The sequence below is a fragment of the Anarrhichthys ocellatus genome, unplaced genomic scaffold (genome assembly GCF_004355925.1).
Source record: "Anarrhichthys ocellatus isolate YVR2014 unplaced genomic scaffold, GSC_Weel_1.0 scaffold132, whole genome shotgun sequence".
NCBI classification, from domain to species: Eukaryota; Metazoa; Chordata; class Actinopteri; order Perciformes; family Anarhichadidae; genus Anarrhichthys; species Anarrhichthys ocellatus.
This window is the reverse complement of record NW_022280162.1, coordinates 30,135-43,756: the sequence shown is the minus strand read 5'-3', so window position 1 is coordinate 43,756 and position 13,622 is coordinate 30,135. Positions and strand designations below refer to the sequence as shown.

The 13,622-nt window shown below is 39.5% G+C and overlaps 1 protein-coding gene across 2 annotated transcripts; it reads left to right on the top strand.

Moving 5' to 3' along the window:
• The first annotated feature begins 246 nt into the window (after positions 1–246).
• ndufaf6 (NADH:ubiquinone oxidoreductase complex assembly factor 6) lies at positions 247–8,691 on the top strand. Of its 2 annotated transcripts, XM_031877293.1 has the most exons (9): positions 247–463; positions 1,020–1,119; positions 1,280–1,402; positions 1,528–1,584; positions 2,080–2,182; positions 2,707–2,840; positions 4,793–4,894; positions 5,642–5,698; positions 8,286–8,691. In XM_031877293.1, the coding sequence occupies exons 1-9, from the start codon at positions 282–284 to the stop codon at positions 8,412–8,414; spliced, it is 987 nt and encodes a 328-aa protein (XP_031733153.1). In that variant the 5' UTR covers positions 247–281; the 3' UTR covers positions 8,415–8,691. The 2 variants fall into 2 exon arrangements, with proteins under 2 accessions (XP_031733153.1, XP_031733154.1); XM_031877294.1 differs by lacking the exon at positions 247–463 and having other exon boundaries at positions 779–1,123.
• Positions 8,692–13,622: the final 4,931 nt, after the last annotated feature.

The following is a 13,622-nucleotide window of genomic DNA, read 5'->3' as shown; positions in this document are numbered from 1 at the left end:
TATGGTTGCATTTCCGGTATTGGTACGGATGCGGATCACGTCTGTGACCTGCTACTTTCTGCGTGATTTTAACATAAAAACAACCACATTTACGGTTGTTATTCTTTTAGATAATAGTGGTCAGTTACCTTTATGTCTATAAATGATTTTAAATTCATCGGTATATATTTTCAGCAGCTCTCGTTAAATTCAAAAGAAGCGGACTTTAAATCCCGTCGGCGTTGGTTGCGCGGGGGAATGTTTTTATTGTGACACAAAGGGTGAAAGTTGAAGGTGGAAACATGGCCGCTGGAATCAGCGTTAAACATGGATTATTACGCAATAAAACGTCGCTGTATCGCGCTCTTCACAGACAGATTTCACCCAGCAGCGTTCGTCTCCAGCGAGCTGCGGGTGTTCAGAGCGTGAGAGCCGCGAGCAGCGCGACAACCGACTCTCAGACGTACTGCATGGAGCTGGTGAGGTGGGTCTGACTGCTAGCTAATGCTAACAACAGTTAGCATTACAGCCAGACACGTCACGATGTGTCCCATAGCTAGTTTAAAGAGATACAGCGCTCCTATTAAATGACGTCACAACACATTATGACGTAAAACTGTGAACGTTTTTTTTTTTTTTAAACTATAACTCCATTACTCTGTTGTTTGGTTAAATCATTGCACTACTATTTAGTTAGTTAAGTTAATATTCTATTTCAGTGTATATATTTTGTATTTTATATTTAATATTGTACTCTGTTATTTTATTTACCTGTGCCATAAATGTCCCCTTGCGGGATTAATAAAGTATCTGTCTGTCTCTGTCTATCAAAAAACAACAACTTTTGTTTGTTTGAAAAATATTGTATGTATTCTTGTACACCTGAACAAAATAATGGTAAAAGTAGAAACTGGCAAAGTACTGAGTTTTTGATGTGAAGTTATGGAAATGATTTGAAAATACAGAATGAACTTTAACTTTAGAAGAATGTCATCAACTGCACCTTATCAGTCTGTCCTCCTCCTCCTCCTCCTCCTCAGGTCCAGAGACTATGACGGCTACGTGTCCTCCCTGCTCCTCCCAGTGGAGGCGCGGCGCTCCTCTTTGGCTCTGAGAGCCTTTAATGTGGAGCTGGCACAGGCAGGTAGTCCAACAGCGCGGCTGGATGAGGAATGACTACTGATAATACTACCTCCACCAATACTTCTGTTACTACCGCTGCTCCTGTTTCTATGATAAAAGCCTGGGATTCCTTTTAGCTCGTCGAGCAATGTCTTTCCTACATTTGTTTCTCCACAAGGTGAAGGACTCTGTTTCCCAGAAGACCATTGGGTTGATGCGAATGCAGTTCTGGAAGGCGGCCATCGAAGAAATCTACAGAGACGAGCCTCCGAACCAGCCGGTCAGCACCGAGTTGTGGAGGGTAAATACCTGCAGACAGCAGAACATTCAATCTATGAAGGGTTTGGTTCCCAGAGTAACAGCAGCAAAGGCTGTTGGGATGTTTAAACGCTTCAGCTGAGTAACAGTGCGGATGATGTTTTGCAGGCGGTGAGGAAACATTACCTGACAAAGAGATGGCTGCTGAGGATCATAACAGAGAGAGTAAGACACACCTCCACATGTAGATGATCAGTCTCTTGCTGCAGCATGTAGTTATGCTGATAGGAGACGACATGTTTCTAAAAATCAAAGGATATTTTCAGTAATTCCTCTAATTCTCTGATGAAATACGGGATTGTTTTACTTGGCGTCTTCACCTTTAAGTTGAACTGTTCACGGTTCATATGCAACCTCCGGTTCTGAAAAGACTTCTTCAGGACCCAAGATGGCGACGGCTACAAACCAAGATGGTGACAGATAAAAACCAAGATGGCGACTGTAAAATTGCCGAACTCGAGACTTCAAACCAATGGGTGTTGCACTGTGACTGAGTCCGCTTCTTATACAGCCTGAATGTTTTCAACCTGTAACGATCCTAAATGCCTCGTTAAAAGTGGACGATGCGTTCTTTTAAACCACTGCTTTCTTTAAAGACGAACTCTGAAATCGAACAAGTTACCGTTTAGAGTAACGACCTTGAAAATTGTGTTTCACTAGGAGACGGGTCTGGATGACCGAGCCTACAGAAACCTGCAGGAGCTGGAGACGTACTCGGAGAACACACAGTCCTCTTTAATTTACCTGCTGCTGGAGTGTTTAGGTGAGTGACTGTAAAACATGTCCTCTCTGTTGGCTTTGCTACATACTGAATCCTTCCTTCTGATTGTGAGCTCATTAGTCACAGTTACGATAAGTTGCTCCCCGGCTTCAGAAAACTACCAAAGAAAGCTCACCAATTTTACTTTAAATGTGTATATATATCAGTCTACTTTTTATGTCTTTGTTTTAAATCGGTTTCATGTTTTTATACAAAAGAAGCTTCACACACACACCTTATCAGAGCTGAATATTTGTAGTGTTTACAGTCATTAGTTCCATTTTTAAATGGTTGTAGATCTAGCGCTTCAAGTAAATTGTAGGATACCAGCCAACTTTAATAAATAAAACACAATTTCCCAACAAAATAATTGTGGCCAAAAACCAAGATGGCGACGTCCAAAAACCAAATAGTTCGTATGTGAGGATAGAGGTCAGTGGTGGGACTTGGTGAGAACGTTTTATTCTTTTCAAAGCACGCAGGAGAAAGTAAGGCTATCAAATCAAAGTGTTTGTGTTTTTGTGCAGGGTTGAAAAACGTCCACGCCGACCACGCAGCGAGCCACATCGGTAAAGCTCAGGGGATCGTGACGTGTCTGAGGGCGACTCCGTATCACAGCAGCCGACGCAAAGTCTACCTTCCCATGGACGTCTGCATGCTGGTGAGTCCACGGATCACTTCGTGGTGAACGTTGTAATGGTTCAAAGGCACGGAGAGGGTTGTTCACCGAGTGTCTGTACCGTTACGCAAACAATGTCTTTCTCTGAGAAACATCATCTTCTTTAAATTTTTCATGAAAATGAGCTTGAGTTAAATACAGAACGTTGCCCAAATAACATATAGTATAAAGTCAGAGATAATCAAATAATTAGTAAAGAAGACATTCAGGGCTTCAGCTTTCAAAACACGACACTTGATGCAATCAATGGAGTCATTTCTGTCGTTACCCAGAAAGCTTTGAGGCCCGATCCCCAGCTTTACTCTCCTCACAGGAGGAAACAGAATCACTCTTTAAAGTGTAGGAACAAAGAGCTTTACAATCAGTTCAACCATTTAAAAAGGATTATGTTTATTCATGTACAACTTGCATGTACTGCTAGTAATATGAAACAATTAAATTATGTATTCAATATAGTTATAATAATGAAATATACTGACACTGCAGGTGTCACTTGTCAGTGATCGGCATCTTCTTGCAGCAGGAGGCAGTTTCTTTTGGATATGTGAGGAAGTCAAATCTGTTCATTTTACTATCAAAAGAATCTGTGTGTATATCTCCCACACATGAACCATTCAGCTCACGTTCTCCGTGCAGGACGACTTCCTCATCACTGAAGAAGAAAAACAAGATTAAATGTCGTGTTTAACAAGCAGACAGACAACAGAATGTGTTTTACTGTAAGACTCGATATATATTCATATATCATAACGCACAGAGACTGAAGAGCCACTCTCATTTCATCAGACATCCAAACACACACCAACAATCACACAAAATCAGGACATCATTTTGAGTTTTTTTTATTCCTGGGTTAGCCATCATTGTCTGCACAATAGATACAATAAGACAAACCTTTATTCTGTTGGTGCAGCAGCACAAGGACAGAAATACATGCAGATAAACATATAAAGAAAGAAATCTACAATCAGAGGAATAAATCAAAAAGAGATTCTCCCTAGTGTCCACCAGGGGGCGACTCCTCTGGTTGTATAGAAGTCTATGAGAAAATGACTCTACTTCTCTCTTGATTTATTACCTCAGTAAACATTGTAAACATGAGTTTATGGTCTCAATCTCTAGTTTCAAGTCTTCTTCAATACAGCATGATGTTCATTTAGCAACTTATGGTCCTGCTGCTGGTCTGCTGCTGCCTCCATCTGTTACTGTGTTTGTGTTGTGTGATTTTTAGTGAATCTGAACTAACTCTTTAAAACACAAAAGTCACACAATACCACAAACACAGTAACCGATGGAGGCGGCGGTAGACCAGCAGCTCCTGTGTTCTGTAATGTAAACTACTGTTTTTATCAATGCAGTCTGGTGTGTTTGAAGATAACATAGAGCTCCTCAGGACTCAGGAGCTGCTGGTCTCCTGCTGCCTCCATGTTTGTTTGTGTGTTTTAAAGCGTTTAACATCACGTAACCTGCACATGAATAATCATGTTTCATTAAGACTCACAGAAATATGCACCTTTATTTATGACAGTAGGATAAACTGATTTTATTTCCTCGCATATCCAAAAGAAACTGATGGCGATCACTGGGATCCATTTTATTATATTATTTGCGTCATATCTTTCTAAATTTGAGCTTCAGTGTTTGTGTACATTTCATTAATATGCCCTTGTATAATTATATTGAATAAATCATTAAAATACAAGACATATTTTTCCAGGGTCAGCAGAAAAAAAAGCCGACCACTTACTGAAGACATTTTATATCCAAGGCCGTCTTCTTGTTCATTCATTCATTCATTCCAACTCCAGGAAGAGGAAGCCTTATGAAGAGGAAACGTTATCGTCCTGTAGGCAGAGTGAAGTAAAATGTATACCAAGTAAAAGAGAGATCAGCGTTGTTGTTTTTAAGTATTTGTGTTCCCGTGTTTTCTGTAGCACGGAGCTTCTCAAGAGGACTTCATCCGAGGCAGCCGGGAGGAGAACGTCCGGGACGTCGTGTACGACATCGCCAGTCAGGCTCACCTACATCTACAACACGTATGTACCCAGAACCAGGTTGATGAGCCTCCACTCACTGCCCTGAATTGATTTCTCCACTCTCTGCGGTTTTTTTTCATTAAGGCGCCTCGCTGCCCAATCATTCATCAGCATTTCTGTTTTATTTGAACCTTGTTTACTCCAATTAAGTCATCTCTAACTGGGCTTATACGGCGTAAACTATATTTACTTCCTCCTCAATGCTTTTAATGTCTTTATGAAGTCGTCTCCTGACAGTTTGAATTAGAGAGACAGAGAGAGGAAGACATTAGGACATCTAAAGGTTGTGCATTTAAATCTACATCACAATGATAATAAAATGAAATGAAAATACAAGACATGTTTCTTTCTTTTTAATGATTGATGTCATCATAACTGTGTTATTCTGCACTAAAGACATGTTCTAGTTCTCTACTTCTAGTCATGATGGTTCTGTTTCCATAGAGGAGCAGGACTTTTATTTTGAAGAGAGAATCAAGACCTGAGATGTGACTGCAGCAAAGAAACACCCCGATACGCTTTGAGGGTCAGAGGGTTGAAGTCTTATTACTTCACTAATGTTGGTGTTTTCTAAAAGCACAAAGAGATTCAACCGGTTTCCTGCTGCAGTGTTTCTGTGTGCATGTGAGACCTCTAGAAATAAGGCGGGAAAATGCACGTTTTCTCGCGTGTTTTAGAAATAGTGTGGAGACAGTCAGAGAATCAGTCGGCGTTAACCTACTTTGTCTCTCTCGCTCTGTCCTTCAGGCACGATCATTTAGCAACAACGTCCCAAAAGCTGCCAATCTGGCCTTCCTCCAGACGGTGAGTCTTAAAGAGCCAAATACGATAACCTGACAAACTGAGTAGTAGTAGTAAAAAATCACAGACAATCTCAAAGCTAATGTCTTCTGAGGACTGAAGGTGTTCAAAGCTTCATGTGTTAAAGCTGCATTCTCTCTAGTATCCACCAGAGATATATCTATCTATCTATCTATCTATCTATCTATCTATCTCTCTATCTCTCTATAGATATATATCTATATATATCTATATAATTTTCAAGAAGTCTAGTAGTAGTACCGTCTCTGTGTAGTAAACAACTGCCAAATCAAATAAAGAAAGTACACATCAATTATATTTTAACAAATATTATTCTAATTTTTCAAATTTAACTGGATGGATTATAAATAATACATAGAAATACATAAATAAATGTTCTTCTCATTTCAAGTAAAATAACAGCTGGATTAAAAAATAAATTACTTAACGAAATTCATTTTAGCAAAATTATTTTCACTGAATTGCCCTGCAGCTTTAAACTCATTCATTCAGGGTGGAGTGATGAAGCCACAATATTATATATTTCTCATCTTCCAAAAAGAGAAATGAGTGTTTAACTGGACAGACTCATATAGGTGAATTCTTCAGAGTCTAATGGCTCTCGTCTCTCTGGCCATTTCTCTCTTTTGGAGATCATCCTATGATTTGACTTTCACGACTCACACCTCAATAAATAGTCCTACTCTGCTCATATGTCCTCGTCTCCCCCCCGTGTGTCACGGTGTGTGTACATCTCACTCAAGTCAGGAAACTTGTCAGAATACCCATATTTGATTGGCTGAGCTTCATCACGTGATGTGATCCACAACGCATTGGTCGGTGTTTTTCCTGCACCGCTGAACAAGTGCCGTAAATGCTGGAATAACTCCCCTGCATAAAAAATGCCCTTCAAAATAAAATCACTTTTTTTTTTTTTTTTTTTTTTGTCGTCAGGCAAAGGCCCGCGACCCACTGAAAACCGGTCCGTGACCCACCAGTTGAGAATCACTGCTTCAGGGCACTAGAGACATATTAATTTCAGGCAGCATTTAAAATACTGATTTGTTTATTGATAAATGTACTTAATGATTTAAATTGACTTCTATAATACACGCAATAGTTTTTGACCTCTTTCTGTGTGTTTTCTGACTTTTAGTCTAAGTTGAAACTTCCTTTAGACAGCAGGGAAACATCACTATTATTAATATTACATTCCATTCCTGATCCCCCTAAATACTTCACTGTGGCCCTTTAAAACACAATGCTGCTTATTTAAAAACACATTTATATTTGTGTTTTAAACATGGCGTAATACAACTACTCATGTTCTCTCTGTTTTTCAGTAAAAATAGTCTTTCAGAGGTCGTTTTCTGCTGATAAAGAAACAGATTACTAATTTCAGTTTTCAGTAAATGAGTTTCCTTTGTGATGAGCAGCTCAGTAGAGCATACGTCCATAAACATGCTGAGAAAACACTGAAGGTGTCCTTCTGCCTGCACACAGTAAGAAAACCACTCTGCTCCTCCTGAATGTGGAAGTCAGATGTTCACGCTGCAGTTGGTTCTCTGCAGTGCAGCCGTGTGAACGTGTGAACATGTGAGCGTGTGAGCGCGATGCAGCCGCTCAATGCTTTCTCACCACGCTGAAAATGTAATTCCAGATGAATCTCATGTTGGGATGCAGGAAACACAAGAGAGGAAGCTGGTCTGCAGCTCTCTTACTTTAACACACAAAGCTTTATTTAAACCTCGCTGAGGAGACAAATGTCTTGCAGATAAGTTGTAGTTTTATTTTATGAAACTTCTCTCATGAAACTGAGATGAGCTCAAAGGAATAAACTGAAAAATGACATTTGATAAGAATCTCTAAAGACAGAAGTCTGTTTCCAGACCTCCAGTATATTTTTTATATATATATATATATTTGTTTTTTTTTTGTTATTATTATAAATAGGTCTGGTTTTCATTGAGATTGAGAATGCCAGTATTTTACTCCTACCATTAATGAACTCTACCAACTGGATACTTAACTTAAAGAACTTAACTTTTTCTGAGCCCGAGGAAAGTTTCACTAATTAAAAACAAACGTTTTCATAAATTCAGAATACAAATAGTTGTTTGTGGTGCAGTACCACGAGTGGCCTCATGTACAGCTGGTGGCGCTGTTTCCACATCTCTATTAATAATACACAAGATAATAACCATAGAAACAGAATAGGAGTAAGTCGGACATTTAACTGTTTTCTGTGGTCATTCGACTTGTACAAAAGAAACATGGTTGTCGCTGATGATTGTAGCTAGGCTAATATTAGCTTGACCGTTACACCGAGCATTAAAGTGGTGGAATTAGCAAGCTAGCTAGCTAGCTAACCAGCTGCCTGCCATCAGAATCGGAAACGGTTTATTGCCAAGGAAGGAATTTGACAATAAACAGTGCAATAGTATAAAGACATAATATACAATAGAATATGACAAAGAAACGATATAAGAGTAAATTAGTTAGCCAGCTAATTCCACACTCGTTAGACGATTAGCCGCTCATCTTTGCGCTTTTAAAGCAGACTCTTCTTCTGTGGTGTTGTGTGCTGCAGGTGGTGTTGGAGGACTACCTGCAGCGAGTGAGGAGGGCAGATTTTGATATTTTCCACCCGAATCTGAAGAAGAGAAACCCCCTCGTCCCCTTCCAGCTGTACCTCCGGTCCTGGAAGAAGTCCTACTGACGTCAGCCCTTCCTCCTCCTCTTCCTCCTGTGATGCTGCCTCTTTGGGGGATTCTGCCTCGAAGACTTTCAGGAGGTTGACAGAGAAATCTAGACTTGTTTTGAACCACAGTGAAGTCTGCCTCCTCAATAAAACCACAAACCTCCTCCGGCTCTCACACCAGCCAGAGTTCCCAGGAGACCAGTGTTTCCACCACAATACAATATTATGTTCCCTGAATGTACGAGTGTAATTTCACCAGATGTTTTATGCAAAAATAAAGGATAATTTTGGTGTATTTGTTTAGTTTCAACCTTCATTTCTATCGGTAATAATTACATCGTAACTTCCTGTGTTTGTTTGACTCATCCACCAAACAAATAACGTTTATTTAAACAATCAACACAATGATGAAGGCAAATGACCAGCTAGTACAAACTGTAAACCGTGCTTTGCTGTTTCATTTTTACCTCTTTACTTAAGAGTTCATTAAACTTATCTTCTTTTTACAGATCACATGATGTAAAATCACGCCAAAGGCATGAGTGGCGTTTTTTTATTGCTCGCTAAATGGCTTCAAACTAAATTGTCGTGTGTCAAACTCGGTTAAATAAACAAAGCAGTCAGAGTGAAATCATTTAACAGTCGTTTAAATTAATCATCAATCTTTACTCAACTCCCCATAATGAGGAAAACTCCATTTCTCTTCAATCACCTCATTTGATTTCTCCTCATTTCGATTGGAGTCCAGCTGAGATCAATTTAACTGATTGGACCACACGGACTACACACACACACACACACACGGACCACACACACACACACACACCCCTGTTTACACAAGGTCTCTCAGCCATGAGGTTTTCCAACATTTATGTTTCGTAGATGTCGATGTTGACGATTCTTTATATAAATATGCAGGTGGATGTAAAACGAGTGGAAGGTTTTTTTATGTTTATTTTTTCATTTTTATGTGTTGTTTAAAATACATATGTTAAAAAAAGTGTGTGTGTTTGTAGGAAAATATAATATATTGTCTGTTTGAACACGGTTTCCATCCTTTTTGAGATCGGACAGGTTGAACGTTCTTCCTGAAGAGAAAACAATTTGTTTGTGAGATGCGTCTGCTTTCATGAGTCGTGTCCTCTGCATTCTGATTCTGTTGGTCTTTCGGCTTCCTCCTGTTTCTGTGTTTGTGTTTATTTATGGGTTTAAAACCTCGGGGTGGAAACAACCAGTGGGCTGACATTCACAGAAATACTGATACATGTGTGATGTCCTTTTAAAATGATAAACACGAAGACAAAGAAATGAGATTTAAGATGGAGCCTGTTTCATGTTTTGTCGTGTTGAGTTGTTTTTGGAAGGAAGGCTTTTTATTTTATTTGTTTCTAGTGTGAAGGTAAATGTTAGAAGGTCACAAAACAGACACGACACAAAAAGTTACATAACTAACGACCTTTTGTGACTCAACAGCTGTATGTTTTTATATTATTTATGTTCATACTGTCGAGATGGAAACAGACGTTCTCCATTCTGTTTTGCTGAAAAGAAAAGCTTCTTTAGAAACCAACAAGCAAAGATCAATCGATCGATTAAGATTATCTATGAAGCACATTTCAAACGAATCAAATGCAATTGACAAAAGACAGAAACAAGACAGAAATGGACAGAAAATTAAGATTGAGTTAACAAAATTTCAAGAAGTTTTACCAGTCTGCCATCTGCAGCTTCACCACTAGATGGCGCCACATGTTAAACACTGCATCTTTAGGGTGTTGTCGAAAACCTGAAGCAGCCAAAAGAAAAATATTCTGTAATGCTCTCAATCCTGGCTCACTTCCTCTAAAACACACCTGCATGTGGTCACAGCTCCTAAAACGACTCCAAACGCTCGCCGGGCGAGAAGGTGGCGATAAAAGCAACGATTCATTAAATACCACAGAAGAAGATTCTGGGCATGCTCAGAGAGCTTGTTTTCCTTTGGCGATGTAAACGAATAATAAACAGTAAAGCAATAGCGAATTATGTCTTTATTTGTATAAAGTTAATATTTGGTGCTATATTATGGCGAGAACGAAAGTCGACCCGTGTGGACGGACGACGAGGTGGAGTCACTGCTTAGCCTCACTTTAAAATATAAGAATATAAAATATTGAGATGAAAACACAAGAAAATGTTGATTGTGAGTCTTGTTATAGGAAATATTCAGACATCTCGGTGTCCTTTCAGGAACAACCTCCTGCTACTGAAGACCCTGAGAAGTTTCCTCATGAAAAGACACAATAAACATGGTAATAGTATTTAGCTCAAGAACCGTTGGGAAAGTTTCATGTAAAATAAATATAAATATTTATGCCAAATTGTGTTATGTTGCTTCTTGTAGACCGACGTTTTCAAGAGCTCCGACTCCTAAATTGTGCGAGGACACTCGGGTTCGATACCGGCTTCACCACTGCTGTGAAATAAATGTATGACAGTAATTCATTTTGAAACAACTGGTCTTAAAGGTGACCAAATAATGAGACACATGAGTGGTGCAGCAAAGTTCAAATGTAAAGGGGTCATTAGAACCAAAACGTAAACAATCCGGTAGTCCACCATCTTTGTTTCCGTTTCTGGTTTATGCTCATTGCACAAAACAACAAAGGGCCATGCGCGAATCGGGGAAGACGACGTCATCGTTTCCCTAAACGCTCCGTTTTACACGTCCACACGGATACAAAGTAACCAGTGACTCACTGATGACTGGCCTTCAGCCTCCCGTATGACGTCTCTGCAGAGATGCACTGATGCTGTTGTTGACAGCAGGAGCATGCATTAGTCCACTTTACAGACACGCTGGTCACTAATGCCTGACACCGCTGCACAAAGACGCCGACGCGCTGAGAATGAAGCTGCAGCTGTGATGGAGGCGACGGTTTGTCTGTGGAGAATCTGATCTTTAATACGTCTGTGGAGGCTTCACTGTTGCTGCTGCTGCTGCTCTCCAATCGGAGAGCAGCACAATGTGATGGTTATACAACAGTTGGGTTTTGGAAACCTTTACACACGAATAAACGACACGAAAAAAGCAAAAATACTCTCTTAGAAATATTAAATGTTCAGGGCTTTAATGGTGAAAGGTAAGAAAGGAGGGAGTGGATCTGGTCTGCGTTGCCTTTGTCAAAGTAGAAAGGAGATATAAAGTTTATTTGTACTGACCAGGCACCAACTTCCGGTACTGAAATATAAAGCCAAAGCTTCATGTGTTAAAGCTGCATTCTCTCTAGTGTCCACCAGGGGGCGACTCCTCTGGTTGTATAGAAGTCTATGAGAAAATGACTCTACTTCTCTCTTGATTTATTACCTCAGTAAACATTGTAAACATGAGTTTATGGTCTCAATCTCTAGTTTCAAGTCTTCTTCAACACAGCATGATGTTCATTTAGTAACTTATGGTCCATTTAGAGTCACACAGACCATAAAGCAGGGGATGCTTTAGGGGCGGGGCTACACAGTGATTGACAGGTCTCTACCAGAGACGTATAAGTCATTGTGACATCAATCCTCCTCAGTCCAGATGTGGTTACTTCCTGTTCACTGGTTGCAAAAATCAAGATCGCAACCACAGACTGTATATAAGAAGTGCACGTAGTCGTTGTGACTGATGCTTTGAAGCCTTGAGTTCGGTGTTTTGGCCGTCGCCATCTTGTTTTTTTGCAAACAGAGAACAGAAGTGGACCATATTTGGACTGAGGAGGAGGCGCAGCTCAACCCGTTCTGCAACGTGATTGGTGGATGAAGTCACTTTTTTTGCTGCGTAACCTTTTGCGCTCTGTGCGAAAGTATTTCTGACAACAGCAAAAAATTTAAGAAAATATATTGACGAGCAAATTAATCGCATGAAAACAAAAAAAGGCCGTGTTAAAAGTCCTTTAAACTCTGTTCACTAAACATCCAATAAACTCTTGTTTTCAATACTTCTTCTGATTAAACGTCTATGTGGAGCTTATTGACACTGTTTGTATATTTAGAGAATGAGCTGAAACAGTTTGAGGACATCTTGTCTCTTCTCATTGTTCCGTCTTAAAAAACGTATTATCCATAATTGTGACAAATGAAATCCTCTTCCGGGCTCTGTTCTTTAAGGGTCATCATGTTCTGACTGTAAGCAGCTTACGAGGCAGAGATTTTTAATTGGACCGTCTGAAACGCTCACCGTTTAGCGGAGTGCGGAGGCACACGTCAACATAATTGGTTCGATAAGGCGCTGCTTTCTGCATGCCTTTGATTCCTGCAGCGACTCAGACACTCACAATTATTTTCACTCTTTGTATTTATTGAAAACACTTCCACATAATGAACTCAGAGGTAACGCTGTGAGGCTTCGACACCAGTACAGATGAAGCTGAATGCAGGTTATTTAAAGTCTGAGCGGACGCAACAACATGTGAAACGTCTGTTCTGTGTAAATCACTGGTGAGTTTGTGTTTGAAGGTTGTTTCCTTAATGAAAACTCCATTTGTTGCTCAGTTGATACAGCACAAATATGAAAACACATGATGGGAACGAAAGGTTTGCTGACTCTGAAGAAGCTGCTTTTTATTCTTAATGAGAGAAAAGTGACACTTTATTTTATTTTTACCAAAGTAATAAGTTATCAAAAACAAAATAAACCCAGAGGAACATGATGTACACAGTATTAGCTTTCAGTGCACAGGATACAAAACATATACACTTTAATTAATGAGGAAAATAAAACCGAGCAGCTGTGAAGTGTTACAGACTGCAGAACATAAACATATTCACATAAACTCAGGTCAGAACATGAGATCAAATGATTGCATTAATGGGTCAAAAAAAAGCAAAAGTAAAGCAAAAAATTAATAAAAATACCGTCATGAAAATAATAATAAAATGATAATAATACAAAAAGGGAGGGGGGGGGCATGTTGCTTCCATTTTAAAAGGATCAAACCTGAAAGACATCTTAAGTTGACAGAAACAACTAACATGTTACGATTAAAGTAATAAATATTATAGATATTATATAATCCTCATTGAAATACTATGAACTTAGTTTGAAATCTACAAGAAAATACAAAATAAAACATTTTCTGTGCAATTCTGCAGATGTGTTCAGATACTGATTCCAGGAAAAGTAAAGTAGACCTCACACACACACACACACACACACACGCACACGCACACAGACACACAGACAGACAGGCACACACACACACACAC